The sequence below is a fragment of the Ascaphus truei genome, chromosome 5 (genome assembly GCF_040206685.1).
Source record: "Ascaphus truei isolate aAscTru1 chromosome 5, aAscTru1.hap1, whole genome shotgun sequence".
In the NCBI taxonomy this organism is placed as follows: Eukaryota; Metazoa; Chordata; class Amphibia; order Anura; family Ascaphidae; genus Ascaphus; species Ascaphus truei.
Window position 1 is genome coordinate 63,642,765 of NC_134487.1, and position 23,153 is coordinate 63,665,917.

Consider the following 23,153-nt stretch of genomic DNA (forward strand, 5'->3'; position numbering starts at 1 on the left):
TTCCCGCACGCGCATGCTGCGTTCCTCCACTCGTTCCTCTGAACGCCTCTGGAGGAAGTCTCACACTCTCGCAGACTTCCTTCACTACAAATTTATGCTATCCTGTTTCAACTCTGCCCTCTCGCAAGCTAAACAAGCCTACTTTTCTGCACTAATCAACATGCACAAGTCTAACCCACGCCGACTGTTCTCTGTCTTTGATACTCTACTCAAACCACCCTCAGCTGCCTCTCCTTCCTCCATCTCCGCTCAGGACTTTGCTGACTATTTTAAGGAAAAGGTGGAATCCATACGTCAGAACATCCCCTCTGTTTCTTCCTCCCATCCTACACCTCTTCCTAACTCTCCTCCTGCCTTCCTTGACTCTTTTTCCACTGTCTCAGAGGAGGATGTGTCGCTGTTGATCGCCACTTCTCCCTCTACCACTTGCCCTCTTGACCCCATTCCCTCCCATCTCCTAAAACCTCTTGCTCCTACTATAATCCCTACGCTCACACACATTTTTAACTCCTCCCTCTGCTCTGGAACCTTTCCATCCTCCTTCAAACATGCAACAGTCATACCATTACTCAAAAACAGCAAGCTTGACCCTACCTGTCTTTCTAACTATCGACCTGTCTCCCTCCTGCCTTTTGCCTTGAACGTCTTGTATTCTCTCGCTTGCTCCATTTTCTCAACACCTATTCTTTCCTAGACCCTCTACAATCTGGCTTCCGCACTGCTCACTCCACGGAAACAGCCCTCACTAAAATAACTGACGACCTCCATGCTGCCAAAGACAGAGGTCATTACACTCTGCTCATATTACTCGACCTCTCTGCAGCATTTGACACCGTGGACCACCCTCTTCTCCTTCACATTCTCCATACTCTTGGTATTCGGAACAAAGCTCTATCCTGGATCTCATCCTACCTCTCCCATCGTACTTTCAGTGTCTCTTCTGCTTACACCTCCTCCTCTATTGATCTCTCTGTGGGGGTACCCCAGGGCTCTGTCCTGGGACTTGTTCTCTTTTCTCTGTACACACTCTCTCTAGGTGACCTAATAACATCTTTTGGGTTTAAATATCACCTCTATGCTGACGACACACAAATATACTTTTCAACACCTGACCTTACACCTGCTATACAGACCAAAGTTTCTGAATGTCTCTCTGCTATATCATCCTGGATGGCCCTCCGTCGCCTTAAACTCAACATGGCTAAAACAGAGCTCCTCATGCTTCCTCCCAAACCTGGCCCTATTATCTCCTTCCACATTACTGTTGGAACTACGTTCATCCACCCAGTAGCCCAAGCACGCTGCCTAGGGGTCACACTCGACTCCTCTCTCACATTCGCCCCTCACATTCAAAACATTTCTAAAACTTGTCGCTTTTTCCTCCGCAATATAACAAAGATACGCCCTTTCCTCTGTTGCTCGACTGCTAAAACTCTGACTCAGGCCCTCATTCTCTCCCGTCTTGATTACTGTAACCTCCTGCTGTCCGGCCTTCCTGCCACTCACCTGTCTCCCCTACAATCTATCCTAAATGCTGCTGCCAGAATCACTCTACTCTTTCCTAGATCTGTCTCAGCATCTCCCCTCCTGAAATCCCTCTCCTGGCTTCCAATCAAATCCCACATCTCACACTCCATTCTTCTCCTCACTTTTAAAGCTTTACACTCTTCTGCCCCTCCTTACATCTCAGCCCTAATTTCTCACTATGCACTACCCCGACTCTTGCGTTCTGCTCAATGATGTCTTCTTTCTACCCCCTTTTTATCTAAAGCCCTCTCCCGCCTTAAACCTTTTTCACTGACTGCCCCACACCTCTGGAATGCCCTTCCCCTCAGTACCCGATTAGCACCCTCTCTATCCACCTTTAAGACCAACCTTAAGACACACTTGCTTAAAGAAGCATATGAATAGCACTGTGAACATTCTGAACACATGATACATAAAGCTTGGCCCCCTGCAGACGCACTTACCAGAACTCCCTCCTACTGTCTCTGTACATTCTCCCTACCTACAAATTAGATTGTAAGCTCCTCTGGGCAGGGACTCCTCTTCCTTAATGTTATGTTTGTCTAAAGCACTTATTCCCATGATCTGTTATTTATATTATCTGTTATTTATTCGATTACCACATGTATTACTACTGTGAAGCGCTATGTACATTAATGGCGCTATATAAATAAAGACATACAATACAATACAATATAACAGTAAACAAAGAAGCCCCAGTGCACATCGAGTATGACAAATTATTTAGTTCATTCAAATACAGTATATGGGTTTTTTTCTTCTCAAAAGTCTCTGTCATTTAGTTCAATCTTTTGGACAATCTTAAGATTGCAGGCTTGTTTTGGCGAAATGATTGAAATTAATTACCCATAGGTTTGAGAAGAAAAAACATGTATAAATGAACTAAATAATTTGTCAAACTGGATGTTTATTATTGTATATTCAAGGTCACTCTCCCAGTAGCACTCCAGCTGGCACCATTATATACACACACTGTATACATAATACTGTGGGTCTTGGTTTCTCAACTTGCTACAATTGTATATGTGTAATTGTTTATTATGAAATAGATCATTTACCATTTCAAATTCTCCCGGACTTGTGAGTTCTTCTGCAAAATTGAATAATATAAGTATTTCTTCCCACGTCAGTTCAGGAGTAGGATTCTTCCAACAAGTGTCTTTCTAAAATGAGAAAAAAAATATGTCTCAAAAATAAGTGTATGACAAAACTAATATATTTATACTTAATGGGTCTCATCAGTGTGAGGTTGGCTTATACTATACAGTATATATACAGTATTTAGTATAAACCAACCTCACACTGATGAGACCCATTAAGGTTGAAACATGTCTGTGAGTGGTTTGACTTGCTTTGCTAGTCCCATGCTGTGCTTAAAAGCTGTGTAAACAACGATGCATTTACTTATATGGGCTCCATGTGAATGGATATTCCAGGCAAAAGGTGACACATTGTGTGCTCATTTGCATGTAATTTCCCAGAATCCCTTGTTGCGGTAAAAGCACTGTATGTTAGGTGATAATGGTTGAAAGGCACGGTTGCAGACCTGTCGAAGACATGTGAATGTGCTCACAAGTGATATTCTTTATTGGCTATATGCTAACGGCGCGGTTTTTTGTTGCCTTTTTCACCCACCATAACTTAAAATGTATTTTGTAAACCTACCCAGCCTAGAAAAAAAAAATATATATATATACATATATATATATACATATATACATATATACATACATATATATATATATACTGGGTAGGTTTACAAAATCAGGGTAGTCCTCCGCACCTCTAGCGGGAGCTGATGCATCTCCTCTGACTCTTAGGCAGAGGTGTGGCGGCCATGCTGGAACTCCCACAGGACTAGAGGGAGAGGATATCCTCTGGAGACTGGGAACCGCGTGTCAGATCTGGCAGGACCTTGTGTCCGGGAAGTCAGTAGGTGACCCAGGACTAGGCCAGCGAAGCCTGTATGCCTGAGTTAGGCCCTGATCCACCCTCGTTTAGTGCTATAGGGACGGCCATATCTCAGGGACATTCCTGGTAGTTGAGTACCAGCGGAGCGATGGAGCAGAATGACTCGTGGAGGAGTACTGCCGTAAGTAATGAGTGAGGGGCATATTGTTGGGAGACCCTGCTTTGTGGGATCATGTATACCACTCCCGATATCAGCAGAGGAAACCCTGGCTATGGCATTATAGTCAGAAAGGTACCAACATGCACCGCCAAATACACCAGGGAGGGTAGTGCTGCCCTCACATACATCTTGTTGCACTCGCATTACTGTATATTTATCAGGAGGGACCTGTTGTAAATAGTATTGTTTATCATTGCTGTGTGTTGTGGTTATTACTGTATCTGTTCCGTGAGGAGCCATACCGTCAATGCTGGGATCCCCATGGGTGGAGGCGCTGTACCCCGCACCCCCAAGCTCCCAATCAGTGGAGGCCCAGGCCTGTGAGCCTGCAGGTTAGCACCTTAACTTAGTGTGTGAATATATATATATATGTGGCCTAAACAGAGATCGAAATTTTATGAGTCATTACTGACACAAGTGAACTCTCTTCCCATGAGCGCTATAGGCCATGCCTGTACATACTGTACATACTGTGCTATATGTATGCACACACAGCTGTCTCTCACACATACTTATACTCCTTGTTTTTCCATCCCTATACACCAATAGGGACCACATAGTATCCACACACACTTTTAGTTATGCTACTAACTCTCACATTTCCACACCCACCCACACCATTTATATCCGCTCCCACTCCACACACACCTTTTGTAAAGCTCTGTATATACTGTGGGCTCTCCATTCATGTTAATTCACACTGATACACATACACACTCCTTCATCACTTGCTTTCAGGAACCTTTTGACACCTCCAGCCATAAAACACATCCACACCGGGGGAAGGACCAGCACAGATAACATTCCAATAGACACTGTTTATAGTATAGCTTTTGCTTGCTTCATTCATTGTAACATCGCCGGAAGAAGAGATCAGTGTATCTCGAAAGCTCGCACAAATAAAAGCATTTCGTTAGCCACAGAACGTTATTTTTTGATTATTGAAGCTCGGCTAACACGGCACTGATACCTCTACACATATATATATATATGTATATGTATATGTATATGTATATGTATATGTATATATATATATATATATATATATATATATATATATATATATATATATTATGACACAGAAATATCGCTCAACACAAATGAATTGTGTTCAAAACACCTGTTAATAAGTCATGTATTGTAAGACTAAATAGTGGTGCTAAAGGTTAAATGAATATGGAAACAACAGAGGAAAAGCAACCTTTAAATAGCACACGGACATAGATGGAAGTGTAACAAAAGAAATTTATTAAAGTGAATAAAACAGGGGATAAAGTTAAAAGGTGAGGGGGGCTCAATACTACCTAGACAATGTGGACCTGGAGGCAAGGGTCTAAGTTAAGATCCAAAGCAAGACATATACAGGGTACAGGTGGCTTTGTCTAAGCACACCTGCGTGACAATCAACCTGCACTGAGATCTTATGACCACATATAAAATTATTATGCCATATAATTTGATGCAATGGTTGCATGTTGTGGGTACACAAGTTATAAAGGTAACAGAGTGCAAAATACGTCACCGCTCAGTAAGTAGATGTCACAGACAGAAAGGTAGGTCAAAACTCCATGTCAGGTGGAAAAAGGTAGGGGCCCCCCTCAGCAAGACTCCCACTGCAACGCGTTTCGACGGGAAACTGTCTTCTTCTGGGAGTGGTGAGGGGAGAAATGAGCTAGCATTTATAGTGAAAATCATAACAGCAAAAATCGCGCCAAAATTACAAGAATTACAGGCAGCTGTGAGAGAAAGGAGTATTTGCAAGTATGGCTGAGTCATAGGGTCTGTTGTACGAGGATTGCGCATCTCATTGGACTATTCTAGTCACATGTGCACACTAAGGTTAGCCCCTATGTAAATTAGGTGATGACGCGTGTGACGTCATCGCGTCACGAGCGTCATAGCGCATGGCCGTAATATCACCTCCCACTGAAGCCTATAACAGCCGCAAGTAAGGGAGAGTGTGGCAGAGATGTCAATTGCAAGAGACTGACTGTAATGTCCTTGCTTGCCAGGTCTAGGGGGAATACGCATGACGTCATCACGTTGTGTAACTACATACATGCGGTTGTCATGACAACCATGTAAACAACAAAAACGGGCGATCTTACACCAGATGCAAGTAAAAGGCACTCTAAAGGGCCCCAGGCAGTGAAAAAGGGAAGCTGCTGATGGTAGAAACATTAAACAGCATGCTGTCCTGAGTTGATAAGACATATAAAGATGAACATATATGTAACAAACATCAGTATGATATATGTTTGTTGCTTAATCTGGAAAAGTACATGCTTTATAAATGTCATTTGCCATTAGGTGAGGGTACCCCAATAAAGTGTTGTGGCAGCAATGTCAACAATGATACTTTCATACTCCTAAATAGGAGAAAGTACGGTGAGCCAGGGGACTTATTGTTTGAGGCATATACATATGCATTTGTGATCTAATTTTTGATGCATATGTGCATTAATCCACATATTTAATTAACACAGCAAAAAAGGCGCAGGTGAGTCATAGAAGCAGGTAAGTGCAAATACATATCCACTATGCTGAGCATGAACCTGCAACAGATACAATATCTAACGACCGTACAGGGTTACTGAAGTCTCACCCGGCTATCATCACATTATTAAACCATAGGTAATCCAAATCTGAGATGTTTGAGACTGCACCACAACCAAAATGACAAAGTTGCATAAACTTAGTGTGTATCACAAGATGAAACAATCTGTGGCTCTAAGAGTGAATGTAGACCAATGAGTGTGCAAAAGCATTTTCAACCATGTAACACGGACATAGTGGAACTGGAAAAGTCCTGGATAGAACATCACTTAAATTGAATCAGTCGGTGTGCAAAGTTATTGCACTAACCAAAATCCATTGGGAGTATTCGTGTCCTCAGCTGGATGAACAAACAAATGTTGTAGTAACGGAGCAATTCCCTTAAGTGCTCCGGATGTAGAAGGGATCGTCACAATGCCTCTTGTCATGGGTTCAATATTAGATGAATAATTTCCACGGCTGTTCTTAATGTGGGAAGATGATCTCCATAAGGTGTTCCACAGCAATCACGGATCTTCAGTGTAGAACAGGAATGCTGGTTCACAGTATAAGCATGTATGGGAGGAATAAAGTGAAAAACCAAGCATTAGAGAACAGACAGGCCAGAGTGTTAAAAAACAAATCAAACCAGAGGGGCAATAGTTATAAGAACATAGCAAATCCAAGATAGTCATTGAGACCACGTGGTATCATGGTGCCCAACTGCACGATCCATCTGCACTCCCTCCTTAACAGAGCCTTCTCAAGGTCGCCACCCCGGGCACCGAGAGAGACCCTGTCGAAGGCAAATGCAGAAAGGACCGCACAGTCAGACCCATGACAGCGCAAGAAGTGACGCGCAACTGAGCTAATCTTCTTGCATGAATCTACATCTCTTTGCGCATTTTTGATGTTGCGAGTATGTTCCAACACGCGAAAGCGGAATTCTCTTGTGGTCATGCCAACATATGCAAGGCCACAGGGACATTCAAGATGATATACTACTCCCTTGCTTTTACAGTTTATGAACGAGAGTATCTTGTATGTGTGTGTTTTGTTGGAATTCGTAAATGTAGATGTTTGGTGCATGTGTCTACATGCTGAACATATGCCACATTTGTAGAAGCCCAGCTTGCGATGTTGAGACAGGAAAGTAGGGTTAATCTGAGGCACATAATGACTGCGTGTTAATTTGTCCCATAGATTCGGGGAACGCCTCTTAGGAATTGTTCTTCTGATGCTACATTCCAAACCAGAGCTAAAGAATTTAAGATTAAATTTCTCAATCGTGGGTATTCCAAATCCCAGATTCAAAAACGCTACAACAATTGCCGCAAAGTAACCGGTGAGAGCCTTTTGCAAGTTAGACCCAAATACAAGGGCAGGAAACAAATTAGGTTCATTAGCACCTTCAACCGCCAATGGTCAGATCTTAGGGGCATACTTCAGAAACATTGGGGGACCCTTATGATAGATTCTGAACTCAGGAACACACTTGGCGACCGCGCGAGCCTGACAAGCAGGCGTTCCCCAAATCTAGGGGACAAATTAACACGCACCTTGAAAAGGCTCTGTTAAGGAGGGAGTGCAGATGGATCGTGCAGTTGGGCACCATGATACCACGTGGTCTCAATGACTATTTTGGATTTGCTATGTTCTTATAACTATTGCCCCTCTGGTTTGATTTGTTTTTTAACACTCTGGCCTGTCTGTTCTCTAATGCTTGGTTTTTCACTTTATTCCTCCCATACATGCTTATACTGTGAACCAGCATTCCTGTTCTACACTGAAGATCCGTGATTGCTGTGGAACACCTTATGGAGATCATCTTCCCACATTAAGAACAGCCGTGGAAATTATTCATCTAATATTGAACCCATGACAAGAGGCATTGTGACGATCCTTTCTACATCCCGAGCACTTAAGGGAATTGCTCCGTTACTACAACATTTGTTTGTTCATCCAGCTGAGGACACGAATACTCCCAATGGATTTTGGTTAGTGCAATAACTTTGCACACCGACTGATTCAATTTAAGTGATGTTCTATCCAGGACTTTTCCAGTTCCACTATGTCCGTGTTACACGGTTGAAAATGCTTTCGCACACTCATTGGTCTACATTCACCGTTAGAGCCACAGATTGTTTCATCTTGTGATACACACTAAGTTTATGCAACTTTGTCCTTTTGGTTGTGGTGCAGTCTCAAACATCTCAGATTTGGATTACCTATGGTTTAATAATGTGATGATAGCCGGGTGAGACTTCAGTAACCCTGTACGGTCGTTAGATATTGTATCTGTTGCAGGTTCATGCTCAGCATAGTGGATATGAATTTGCACTTACCTGCTTCTATGACTGACCTGCGCCTTTTTTGCTGTGTTAATTAAATATGTGGATTAATGCACATATGCATCAAAAATTAGATCACAAATGCATATGTATATGCCTCAAACAATAAGTCCCCTGGCTCACCGTACTTTCTCCTATTTAGGAGTATGAAAGTATCATTGTTGACATTGCTGCCACAACACTTTATTGGGGTACCCTCACCTAATGGCAAATGACATTTATAAAGCATGTACTTTTCCAGATTAAGCAACAAACATATATCATACTGATGTTTGTTACATATATGTTCATCTTTATATGTCTTATCAACTCAGGTCAGCATGCTGTTTAATGTTTCTACCATCAGCAGCTTCCCTTATTCACTGCCTGGGGCCCTTTAGAGTGCCTTTTACTTGCATCTGGTGTAAGATCGCCCGTTTTTGTTGTTTACATGGTTGTCATGACAACCGCATGTATGTAGTTACACAACGTGATGACGTCATGCGTATTCCCCCTAGACCTGGCAAGCAAGGACATTACAGTCAGTCTCTTGCAATTGACATCTCTGCCACACTCTCCCTTACTTGCGGCTGTTATAGGCTTCAGTGGGAGGTGATATTACGGCCATGCGCTATGACGCTCGTGACGCGATGACGTCACACGCGTCATCACCTAATTTACATAGGGGCTAACCTTAGTGTGCACATGTGACTAGAATAGTCCAATGAGATGCGCAATCCTCGTACAACAGACTCTATGACGCAGCCATACTTGCAAATACTCCTTTCTCTCACAGCTGCCTGCAATTCTTGTAATTTTGGCACGATTTTTGCTGTTATGATTTTCACTATAAATGCTAGCTCATTTCTCCCCTCACCACTCCCAGAAGAAGACAGTTTCCCGTCAAAACGCGTTGCAGTGGGAGTCTTGCTGAGGGGGGCCCCTACCTTTTTCCACCTGACATGGAGTTTTGACCTACCTTTCTGTCTGTGACATCTACTTACTGAGAGGTGACGTATTTTGCACTCTGTTACCTTTATAACTTGTGTACCCACAACATGCAACCATTGCATCAAATTATATGGCATAATAATTTTATATGTGGTCACAAGATCTCAGTGCAGGTTGATTGTCACGCAGGTGTGCTTAGACAAAGCCACCTGTACCCTGTATATGTCTTGCTTTGGATCTTAACTTAGACTCTTGCCTCCAGGTCCACATTATCTAGGTAGTGTTGAGCCCCCCTCACCTTTTAACTTTATCCCCTGTTTTATTCACTTTAATAAATTTCTTTTGTTACACTTCCATCTATGTCCGTGTGCTATTTAAAGGTTGCTTTTCCTCTGTTGTTTCCATATATATATATATACAAACAAGACCAATGTTTCGGTCCTTGCGAGGACCGAAATGTTGGTCTTGTTTGTGCTGCTGTTTATTTGATAATAAGTGTTTTTTCATTTACCACTGAGTGCTGTCTTTTGTTTACTCTTGCTGGAGTTGACTATCGTTTCCTATTTATCCTTATGGGACATGCATCGCAATTATTGCTTTGTCTTTGGAGTACCAGCTGTCTCCTTCTCATATATTTATATATATATATATATATATATATATATATATATATATATATACAGACAGTGGTTGACAGATCACCAAAAAATCTATTCGCCACACAAAAAAATCTACTCGCCACCTAGTACCAAATGTGTGCTGCTTGGGCCAATATTTACTCGCCCGGGGGTTAAATCCACTCGCCCGGGGCGAGCAAATGTATAGGTTTGTCGAACACTGTATATATATATATATATATATATATATATATATATACATACAGTGTTCGACAAACCTATACATTTGCACGCCCCGGGCGAGTGGATTTAACATCGTGGCGAGCTCCTATTGGCCCAAGCAGCACACGTGTGGTACTAGGTGGCGAGTAGATTTTTTTGTTCGGCGAGTAGATTTTTTGGTGATTTGTCGACCACTATGTATGTATGTATATATATATATATATATATATATATATATATATATATATATATATATATATATATATATATATATATATATATATATATCAGTAAGTCCAAACTTCCACAGCTCAAAATTATCTTCCATTACTTACTGCTGCGGCACAGTTTATTCGAGCATTTGCCCGTTCTGTGCCGCAGCAGTAGCCTGGCGCGCGCCCGAGTGTGACGGGCGCGCGCCGAAGCAGCGGAAGAGCGCCCTCCGATCGGGGCGCTCTCCCTACCGCTGCCGGGTCCGCCGGGTCCCCCGGAACCCCCTGCCGCTGTCCCGCGATCGCGGGACACCAGGGCTCCCTCGGGGAGCCCCTGGACACGCGTGCAGGGGGCGCACGCTCCCGATGACGCGTGACCGCGCGTCTATGACGCGCGGCACGCCGAGGGGCGGCCACTAGCAAGCCGGGAGATTTCCCGGCTTGCGGTACCGACCACACTTCAATAAAGTGTGTCGGTAGTGTAGTTACTCAATTCATTATTAGAACAGTTTTTCTTGTCAATCATCAGGTTATTCAATATGTAATCTCACTTACTCCATTCATTTTATTACCTCCCTTTTTCTTATCCACTACATATTACATTGTAAATGTTATCACCAATTTCTTCACGCTATCCAAGGACAATTGGTTTACTATAGTGTCATTGGAATCACTGTAACTTGGATTAATGCCTGGTGGCTTAAACAAGAGGCTGAAAATCTACATACATGTGCAATTAACTATACAATTAAGTTTATGTGAAGGATTGGAGGATTGGAAAACAATTGCATTTTGAGTCAAACTTACCTTGGTAGAAGAACAACATTTCTGTAAATTATGTAACACATCTAAAAAGTTGAATGATTTGTTTTGTAAAATAAATTTAAATGCGTCTTCTAAAATTAACTCTTTGGTTATTTGGTCCTCCAAATTCAGATCTTCAAACTGAAAGTGTTCTTTTACCTTGAAAACAAAATGCAGTATATTGAGAGTTCCCATAAAAAAAGATAACTCAGCTATGAAGTACAGTAGTTGGTGAAATATTAATCCAAACCCGTCACTGGATACAATCCGCTGGGGGATTTTAAGAATCCATCCATGGATTCAGCAATCCACACGCAGATTATTAAAATCCAACAGCGAATTGTGTAATACGCGGATTGGTTTGTCGCTGATAAAGAAAAAAGAAACCCTTTTTGGGACTGATTCGCGGAAATCCGCGGACCAAAGGAACCGGCCAATCCGAGGCTGATCCAAATCCCCCCCAAAATTCGCCCATCTCTAGTAGCTTCACTGAAACACACTGGGGACAACTCAAAATATTCCTCTGGCTGCAAAACTGGGATATTATTTCTGTGATGAGTTTGATTCTATTTTTTGCCTTACTACTGCCACAGTTGCAGGGAGAATGATAAATATATAATATAATCTTAAAGCTGCAGTCCCTCCAGAAGCCAGTGTGAGTTTAACTCATGTCATAATAGTATCTTGTTTCCTAAACATTTCTTGCCATTCAAAAAAAAAAAATAATAATAATAATGTGTTTGTGTTTACAATTTTTACTTAGAGGCCTATGCTAGTAGCCTTCATAGAACATCTCGCTGGGCCTGTTACGCTGCCAGTTTTGTCAGTGTAGTTATCACGATATTCAGAAAGACTCTGAAGACCTGCGATCGCTATATGACCAAAACTGGCGAGGAGCAGCAATGGGATATTCGACTCTCTCAAAAGGTCTCGCCCGTGGATCTGCAGTGATATGGGTGGGCCAGCACAGAGAGCTGCACATAGAGAGCCACCTCTCCCTGCACATATCTCGCCAGTGATCGCAGGGTTTTAATAACAATTTTAATACAAATGTATGTGAGCAGGGGGTCTCCGGAGCAGAACACCGTTGATGTCAGGTCCGGGGACCCCCTGCTTCCTGAGATACAGGCCCTGTTATGGGGTGCCGGTATCACCTATGCATTTAAATGTCTTGGTCACATGAGGCGAGACATTAAATGCATAGGAGATACCGACACCCCATAGCCTGTATCTCGAGAAGCAATGGGACCTTGGACCTGAAATCAACGTGGTTCTGCTCCGGAGACCCCCTGCTCACGTACACTAGTAATAAAATAATAATAAAAAAAACAGCTTTATTACCTTAGCGTCTAGTCGCTAAAGCAATATTGGAATTCAACTTCAATTACCTGCATATTGAACAATAAAAGAACTAAAAAGTCTCAACTACGCATCAATAAAATTATTCTAACACCAAAACTGCTAAAGAATAAAAATTATGTTATACAGTACCAAAATACTAGAATAAAATTAAATACACACCTAAGCAACAAAACAATTCAAGAAATAAAACCGCTAACCAATCCTAAAATGTACTAAAAACAAGCCATCCAAATACCAAACAATTTAGTGAAAACAATAAACAGAAATAGAAAAAATAACAATCAATTGTAAACAAGCATTTGCCAAAAAATGCATTACCTGTCACTGTATTTATCTGTACCCTAAAGGGCACAAATTAATACATCATCAGTTAATGGGCAATCAAAAACATAAAAATAAATAAATACAATAAAAAAAATGAAGACAATTACTGTACATACATTCAATATTCATCTTACCTTTTGAAGTCTTCACCCTCTGAATCTCGGCAAATCAGGAAGCTCTTGACCCGCTACGTCATCCACTGTAATCTGACTCCCCAAGCTCCTTGAAGATCAGCATCAGGTACAAAAATCTTCTATCTTCTTCTGTCATTCTTTTCTTTAATCATCTATCTTCTTTATTTGTAATCCAATGTACCCCATGGTAAATCCAGCAACGGAAGTTGCCTCATCGTCTTCTTGAGCTAAAATGAGATGGAACAGACCTTACATAGGGCCTGTGACATCACATTTTAGGGTCAGATGGTACAGTTTCAATCCGATTGGACGCTGTATAATGAGATCTGCTTTTTTTTTTTTTTAAGGATGTGACGTCATCTCCAAGGGAGGTACGTCACATCCTTAAAACCACATGGCTATATCACATGGTATTACAGCCAATGGGATTGCAGACAACCCCATTGGTTACTGTACCATGTGATATGTTCAATTTGTAAAAAAGGATGTGACATCACTTTAAGGGATGTTGTCACATTCTTTAAAACTAATGGAACATATCCCATCCTTAAAAAAACAAAAATAAACGTCACATGATACAGCATCCAATCTGATTGGAGCTGTACCATCTGACTCTAAAATGGGGCGTCACAGGCCCTATATAAGGCCTGTCCCATCTCATTTTAACTCAAGACGACGACGAGACAACTTCCGCTGCTGGATTTACCATGAGGTACGTTGGATTACAACTAAAGAAGATAGCAGATTAAAGAAAAGAAGAAAAGAATGACAGAAGACGAAAGAGAGAAGATTTTTGTACCTGATGCTGATCTTCAAGGAGGATGGAGTCGGATTGCAGTGGATGACGTCACGGGTGGAGAGCTTCCTGATACTCCGGGATTCGGAGGGTGAAGATTTCTAAAGGTAAGATAAATATTTAATGTATATAATTGTCTTTTTTCAGGTTTTTTGATTATATTTATTTTTATGTTTTTGATTGCCCATTGTCTGCTAATGTATTAATCTGTGCCCCTTTAGGGTAGAGATAAATACAGTGACAGTAAAGCAAAAAAGGAAAGAGCAAGATGAGAACTATCAATAAAAAATAATAGTACTTTATTTAAAAATACACATAATAAAAACGTACATATCACAAGTTATAATCGTTTTGATCTCCCCATTAACAAGCTGCAGTTGTTAAGTCAGCCAGGTCCTAGCTGGTAGAAAAGGGGAGAGATTGTCTCCCATGTACCCAGATGGAAAGAGAGTAAGGGGTGGCCAAGGAAGGGAAGGGAGGGAAGGGGGGCTTGGGGATAACAAGGGCCTAGGGGACTGAGCAGAGAGAAGGTCCTTTAAGGACAGCCACAACTGCAGCCAAACCACAGAGTGTGGCATCCTCGTGGGGGAGGCTGATGTCAGAGGTCCGTCGTCACGGCATCCGGCATCACGCATCACAGAACCAGAAGACTCAGAGCCTCTGAAGCCTCAGTTTTTGAATGTTTATTGTGGGTAGCGAGGATGGGGGAAGTTGGCATTTGGCCCTTGGTGAGTATTAACATCTAAGGTAATGAAGGGTTAGCTCCCCCCCCCCGCAAACCCTAAACACCCACCAAGGGCCCAAATACCACCTTCACCCACTCTCCACAATAAACATGGTACCGGTAGTTAACCCCTTCATTGCCTTAGCGGTTAGCCGATAAGATAATAAAGTTGCCTATAAATGCATTTTTCATGCACCTGATTCATGCCGGGGGCCTCCAGTGCTGGTATTAATATGTATCAGCTCCGGAGACCCTCGCCGCCACCTCAGAAGCTTCTCACCAGCTTCACGCCAACTTTTTCTGGCGAGAGGAATTTCGGAGCAAATCGCCATTCTAGAGCCTTGATAAGCCAATCGATGCTACTAGAATTGCACAAGTTTCAAATCCTGCAGATAAGTGGCTTATTGCGGCTCACTTGGCGATGTGTTTTGGACGACAGCGAAAAATGGCGATTAATGCTTTTGACGCCCACTTATCGAGTTTTTCTGAATCGCCGTAGACATTTTTGGCCGATAACAGCTAAAAAGCATTGATAAGTGGGTTATGAAGGCTACTAGCATAGGCCCCTTAGTGTTTATTATTTTAACTGCTCATATCATATCATTCAATTGAAGAAAAAAAATCCCCTGAGAGGGCAAGATGAGATCTTTCAAAGTAAATACAATAATAACATATGCAAAAAAGGACATCAGCGCAGAATGCTGCTTTAAGATTGAAAAACATAAATGTGTGCGTGCCTTATTATGCAGTTGTACAACAATGGTCAGTTCCTGCTGCTCTAACTAAAGTCCTTTATTTGACAATAAATGGGATATAGCAAAAAGATTTGCAAGTAGTACTCCAGGTTAGTGCTCCATATTGTAAGGTGCTGGGTGTTTTCATCAGCAGGTGCTGCTGCAGCTTCTCCCATACAGTAATAATTCATATGCACATGATGCAGCACAACAGACCAAAGTATATTAATAAAATCTTCTTACTTTATTCCAGGTCAACGTGTCGGTGTTCTTCCTCTCCTGACGAGGGTGTGATAAGAACACAGAAACGTTGACCTGGAAGAATGTAAGAACATCTTACTGATATACTTTAGGCTGATGTGCTGCATCATGTGCATATGAAATAAAAGTAATACAAACATACTGAGAACTTGACATGAAGCTTCAACTACTTACTGTACTAAAAAGGAGGACCTGCCTGGGTAAGACTGCTAAAGATCCATGAACTGACATTACTTTCTTGTGCTTACAACTAAACACAGATTTATAATTCAGGTCATTTATAATGGACACGTGGTTAAGCAAGCACAATAATTACATTGTGATAGCAAAGTTAAGACACAAAATGAAAATATGGTTGCAGCTTTGTTTCAAACGCTGAAGCGAAGATTTACACTAACAATATATATATATGCTTTTGAATGACATAAATTCATTTATCTTTAAGGATTTCATTTCTATTTCTACTCTAATTAAAAAAGTGAATTTTTTTTTTTTACAAATTAAATTAGCCATACTTACCTCAAGCACAATAGGATATAAAGAACGGTTGAACCCAATGTCAACGGTCAATAGCTGAAAACATACTCTGCATCTGAAAGAGATGTCAGATTTTTTAATACCCAAACGATCACCTCAGACCTTTATAAACACAAAAAGTACTACCCCAACTTTTTCATTTTACAGAATATAAATGAGTTTAATTGACAATGGTCCGTGGATTGTAAGCAGGTGTTCCTTTTCTTACCATGTCTCATTTGTAAAGAGCAACTCACATTGTTGGTTTTTATATTATATATATATATATCAACCCCATTATAGCGCTCATAACGCGGTGTGAGCCTGGACCCCGAATATTTAAAAAATATACACACTCACAGCACACTGCACACACTCACAGCACACTACATACACTGCACAGCACACTGCACACTGCACACACTGACAGCACACTGCACACTGCACACACTCACAGCACACACAGCACACACAGCAAACTCTCACAGCACACTCTCACAGCACGCACACAGCCCCCCCCCCATCCCCCTACCTTTGGTGTCAGCTGCTGGGGCATCGTGGGGCTGCTGGATCGGTGCGGGGCTGGGGGATCGATGTGGAGCTGCTGGGGCTTTGTGGGGCTGCTGGATCGGGATTGGTGCGGGGTTGGGAGGGAGATGTGGAGCTACTGGGGGAAGTGAGGATGCGAGGGGAATGCTGGGGGAAGTACTGTGGCTGCTTGGGGACATGTATGGCTGCCGGCGCCCCTCACTCCACCTCTTCCCCCCTCCTCCCGATCGGGTGCGCGGTGGCCATTTTTTTTAAATTAGCGCGACCCCGGTTATAGTGCGGTCGGATCGGGTAGCCTCCGAGGACCGCGCTCTAATGGGGTTGAGCTGTATATATATATATATATATATATATATATATATTTCTCATATACCTGTATATATATATCTTTACCCAGCTCAAAAAGAGTGCTACATCCAGGTGTCTTATATATAGTGGTGCTTACAGTCTCTAATTACCATTTCAGGGTTCTGGATCCAGCCTGGCTGGGCGTGCATGCTAGAAGATGGCTATGAAGGGCACCAGGAACTTTATTGGTACAAACAAGAGCTTTACTCATTCCACATATTGTGATCCACATATAAGGACATCGTTCTTCAGATAATAATGAGTGGCAAATAAAACAGTTGCATTTGGTATTCTTCCCAGACAGCCCTCACTATTATCCTAGGGAGGTTCTGTACTTGGTACTGTTAGCATTTGATCTGTGTGGTATTTCACAGTCTTTGCATTTGGATATGCCTCCTTCCTTCCAGGTCCCATGGTAGAGATTCTTCCATTGCCAGGGATTACCTACCTTATCCCAAGGCATCAGAAGGGACTCACATTTAGAACTGGTCAGTATGGGATAATACTGCGGTGCTTGGGAACCCTCTGATTCCCCCAGAGTACCATGCATCCTCCTCTTTCACGGCAGAAAAATAACCTCAGACCATTGTTATGGGCTAGGACTAGAAGGGGCAGGTTCACAAACTATAAAATAATAAAGGTGACAAGACATCCTTACATATATAGCTCTGCACATAAACATTTCTTACTCTATTTACACTGAGATCCCTCCTCTGTGACTCCTCCATGGACCTGACTCTAGAATCTTCAAGCTTCACTATATATACCCCCTAGTGACATCACTGGTTACCATGCCTTAAGGGGGAATGGTTTAGGGGTTTGGATTCTGAAAAGTCATCATATACCAATTGATAAGATAGACACTTTCTAGAAATTGGGCGTGTTTAAGGATTCCTCCCAGCAACTCTACCCATGTGATGAGAGGCTGTTTCACTCTATCTACCCATACAGCTAACCCCTCTAGGGCCCATTAACCTTTGAAGTGAACATAGTAATCCCAAAGGGAGTTATATATTCTATATAATATATACAAACCATATAATGAGCTACTGATTGAGCCACCTGTGCTGCGGCAGGGATATCTTGAAAACCTGGCCTCTGGGTGGCCTTTGAGGACTGGAGTTGGCCACTTCTGGTTGAATTTTACCACTGGCTTACAGGCTGCTCACAGAATAACCAACTTCAGTCAATGATTTTTACTACACAGTAAGCATGTTAATGGGTCTAGGACAGATTAATTACTTGTTTAAAGTTTCATGGGCTAGTCCTGCCGACATCTTAAAGTGCACAAGCTCCGATAACTGCATTGCTCTTGAAGAGATGTAGATTTATTGCAGGCTATGAAACCTTTAAAATGAACCAACAACAGAGTGCCTCGTAGATCAATTAAATAGTGTATATCTTTTTAAAATCTGTGTTCATGTGTGCATGTGCAGAAAGGCTTCAAGGGTGTTTAGTGTCAGAAAGTTCCCTGAGTAAGACACTAATCTAGGAAGCTGTCGGCTTCAAGATAGGACAGAAAATGTGCTCATGTCTCAAACATTACTTATTCTCCAGGCTCCAAATATCACAAATTCAAAATGGTTCAAAGATAACAGAGTGTGAAGAATCAGTTTCAAAGAGCACCAAAAAGCCAAAAGATATTTCTGAGCAAATAACCGATTGTTAGCCTACAGGACAGCAAGTGCCTTCATTAGTAATGGGATATACAAAAAAAAACACACTATAAATCTATTTACTAAGGTCTCCTAACTAAAAAACCAATGCAAAAAAAGCCACATATTTATCAACGAGTAGGAATCTCATTAAAAGCAAAGTCAGTTTTTTATTTGATAAATCTGGTGCAAATGGTTTGCATCCAGGAGACATTAGTAAATAACACCCTATGTATACTTAATGATTAAGCAGATTTCTATTCATAAAGTGTACAGTTTTGTCCTTTACCTGTTCATTGTATTTGGTCCCAGAGCAGATGTCTCAGTCAATACTTCCATCGTGAGTAAGAGTTTGCTTATCGTCTCCTTCATGCTATTTAAGGCTTGCGTCGCAGAATTCTGCTTGAAGAACTGCTCAAACAATACCTGCAGCTGTGATTGAAGTGACACAGACACCACACACTTTTACAGAGCAGTAAGTATACTGTACATTTAAAACATTTGCAGTGGCTATGATTATTGAAGTTGGCCTCTACCATGAATCACTAGGACACGCTGTCGGCTAAGAGGGAAAGTAATCTCCTCTTATTTTGTATTTATAAAACGGCAAATCTGAAATATTATCTTTTCACTTTCACACACTGCAAAATACTGTCATCAAAATGCTCCACTCTCCAACCAAAACGCTAGTAAATTGACATTTACAAAATGACACGCTGCATAGCTGTTTCATGACGAAGATAAAAACAAACATTAAAACACTTCTGAGGTTACTTATAATAAACTGGCAGAAATATTATACTGTTGTTTAACCCCGTTTCACCACTGCACAAGTCTCCATTGAAATGTATTTAGTTACAGTAACAGAGTACTATTAAATGGTCCATATGGCAAACTACACATGACTTACTGTAATGATAATTGATTCATGTAAATTTTACAGCGTGACATGCAACGTAAAATCATAGTTGAGTGACAAACATACATAAAACTATGACAGTATCATGGAAGGTGAACCTCCTTTGAAATATGGCTCCGGTTACACAGATTTGGTTCTCCCAATGAATGATCTAAGAACATAAACATTCTTAACATTTGTTTTGGATCACTCACTGATAATTATTTTGCTTCAGGGCAAAGCAGTGAAAGTTGAATTAATTGGTCAACCAGTTAAAACTGTTAAGCCTCATTTTTATTTTCTTCTGGAACTAGATCAAAGAAAATATTCAATGGTGCTTCCACCGCCTAAAAAACAATCAATGTATTCCATAAATCATAAAAACCACAAAGCACACACTATTTATTAATCAAATGACCATACATCAAGCTACTGAAATGTGTTAGCCGCACGAAGGAAATGGTGCCCAAAAAGATATAACTGATTTTTGGTTAAGTTGTGGCATTAGTTCAATACTATTTTGCTTAAGAACAAGATGACAGATAATTATGGAAATAAGTAATACGTATTGTGTCAGAACCAATCTGTAAAAATAAACAGTTAACATAAGATGATGATAAACAACAAATGATCAAAGTGATTTAAATCCAGAATATTTCATTAATCCAGTGTTGTTTAGGGAAGAAAATCTGTGAAGTCTTTTTACCACAGATGTTCTCTGTGTTACTTTTACTGCGGTACAGACAAATAAAGTTACATTATTTGTATTTGTATCATATTCCTCCAACATAAGAAAAAGCAGAAGGGTCCCCTGAGACATTTAAAAAAAAAACTGATTAAGTTGTGCTACAAATACTGCACCGTCAGAAATGTGCTTGCCCTAAAATGAGCCCTAAAATGAGTCCTACACTAGTCCCCACTCCCCCTCATCGCATTGCACATAACCCCGTCTTCTATTCCCCCTGTGATGGAAAATGGTCTCAAGGACCATTAAAATAAAAGGTTAAGCCCGGTCCCTGGCTCTTGTACATCCTTCCCCGGGGGCTCATCTGGCCACAAGTTACCTGTACTTGCATGCCCGGTAGCCCCTTGCGTCATATGTAAAACTGTACTCTTTATTCCTGTGTGTAATGTAACTGCAAGTATAACAATGTGATTTGTGTAACAATAAAGCAGAGCTAAAGTCTCATGACATGCAGGTCTGAGAAATTCTTTGTGCTGCCCGCATGTCCAGAGAAAATGGCTGTTGCTGGAACTGGAGGGAGCGGAGGTGTACAGGAGACAAAGAATAAAGTATCTAGGGGCGGAGATCGAGCCGAGGAATCATCCTCTCAAAAAGCAGAGCCACTGGCTGCCACCCTAGCCAAAGCATCGACCAGCCCAGCGGGAGATATCTTGTTGGTCAGGGGAAGCCGAGTCCCTCTGGTAGGTGCTGCTTCCATTTGGCCTGTTTTCATTACCCTCCACAAATCCTTTAACGTTCTAAGCCCACCTTGAGCCCTAATTGGCGAAAACAGATAAGCCTGCTCCTGATTGGTCTGTGACCAGCATCCATGCTCTGATTGGTCACCAGCCCCTCTACAATGCCTTTCTATGGCAGCGGGGAAGCTAGATAAGGGGAACCAGATAAGCGCTTCACAGTTGATTTGGATCCCCACGTGCAAGTGATCTTCGCAGTGTGCTTTGAGGCTTTGCCAGAGACACCTGAAAATGAGGCTGAGTGCCTTGTCAGCGGGACATTCAAAAGTGATTTATGATACAGGACTATAGCGGTGCCAGAGAAGTGGAGAGAAGGACTTTTCAGTACGACCTTTGAAAGTGCTCTGTCACAAATTATACCAGAAGGGTCTGAACAGTTCCTAGCTCTTCGGAGAGTGGAAGCTACAGTAGGGAGTTAGGACTCCCTCCCCCCTCCCCCCCCCCCCTGTATACCCCGTTTCTGTGAGTATAGCTCTGATTGTGTTTTTTGTGCTGTGCTTGCTGGCTCCAGCTGGAATATAAATTCTTTATTGAACTGATTTGTCCTGTCTGGTGCCTTGATCCCTGGGTTAAGTTCTGGTCTCCAGTGATACCAGGAAGCGCTATGTACATTAATTGCGCTATATAAAGATATACATACAGTACATACACCTCGCTCTCACTCATATCTTTTTGAAAGCTGCTTCTCACCTATAGAAATCTATCATCTACAACATAGGACTTGCTCCCACCTTTCACAAATGTAAATGATCTTGGAAAAATCACTTTTTTTTAATGATCTATTTAATATCTTCCATATATCCCTTCCTCACAAACCTACTGCTCTGATCGCCACCATGACACCTGTCATCCAATGCCCAATGAAGATCATTCCAGTCCAGGTAATAAACATATGCTGAGCATTTACAGAACGTCAACCTCAACCTCTGTCTCCCTCAACATGTTTTCACATTCTGCCTTTTTCTTTTACATTATAAGGTTGATAAGGACTCCACTATTTCTTGTATCAGTTGTGTAATGGGATTTATTTAATAATAACCATAAAGATAACAATAATTACTTTGAAATAAACTTGCTTATTACACTAGATAACAACACTAACAGCTTCAATTCATTCACCAGAAATCTAATTGACACACTGGGCTCCATATATTTTCTCTGTATATAACTATATTGATTATGACTGTATACTTCTTACCATGTATTGATTCTTCTACTTCGAAAACACAGATCCATGTAGCATAATAAAAAATAAAAAAACAACAACAAATATTATCAGTGTTTAACACACAATGCCTGTAATTCCCAAAACACCAATTTGGAAACACCATTGTAAATAAAGTCTCTTCCTTTCAGATCTGCACCAAACAGTATGACGAAATAACATAGCAATGGTATGAAAAGTGTGATTTATATTTTTCTCAAAACAGCGGATATGTATGATGGCTTTCACATACAGTATATATTTAGCATTACTTTGTAGCTGAGCATGCTCATTTAAGGAGAAATAAAGTATTGTTGGCTCTCAGCAATCACTGTTGTTTCGAAGAATGTAACATTGTATGTGTGATTTCTGAAATGATTAACGTTTTTTAACAGAATCTGTTGATTTGAATCATATTAATAAAAAATATTAATCTTAAAAATGTCAATGCATAGAATGCACTGCACTAGTAAAAAATATCAGCAGTGGATATGTAAAAAAAAATGTTCTTACAGAGACACCTTGTGGCTGTTACTTGCAGCAAAGCTTATTTTCAAATGACTCGTCAGGGTTAGAAGTTGATTCACAAAGCTCTGTTAAATCAGGCCTCATAACTTGACGTTACCTAAAACAGTAGTGGGCGTTATGTTCCCCGAGGTTAAGGCCTAGTCCATAGTACAAAATACGGAGCGAGCTACATAGCTCGAGCTACAAACAAACGTGTGTATTCCAAAGTGCATGGCCATAGTGAGTGCGAGCTTACACGTGCACGTGAGGTACAAGGATACCAAAAGCAGAGGAGATAAACTTGTTTGGTATTGCAGCGAGACAGCCTGGTCA

At 41.3% G+C, this 23,153-nt stretch overlaps 1 protein-coding gene across 3 annotated transcripts in view; it reads right to left on the reverse strand.

Moving 5' to 3' along the window:
* The window catches only part of CPED1 (cadherin like and PC-esterase domain containing 1), a 406,802-nt gene that overhangs the window by 222,250 nt on the left and 161,399 nt on the right, over positions 1-23,153 (reverse strand). For all 3 annotated transcript variants that reach the window (XR_012801651.1, XM_075599939.1, XM_075599938.1), the window contains exons 7-10: positions 19,022-19,164; positions 16,184-16,256; positions 11,333-11,488; positions 2,586-2,690 (exon numbers count right to left, since the gene is read on the reverse strand). Coding sequence is in view for 2 of the 3 variants with exons in the window: in XM_075599939.1 (XP_075456054.1) it covers positions 2,586-2,690; positions 11,333-11,488; positions 16,184-16,256; positions 19,022-19,164 (477 nt within the window). In the remaining variant the exon portion in view is untranslated. The remainder of the gene's footprint in view (positions 1-2,585; positions 2,691-11,332; positions 11,489-16,183; positions 16,257-19,021; positions 19,165-23,153) is intronic.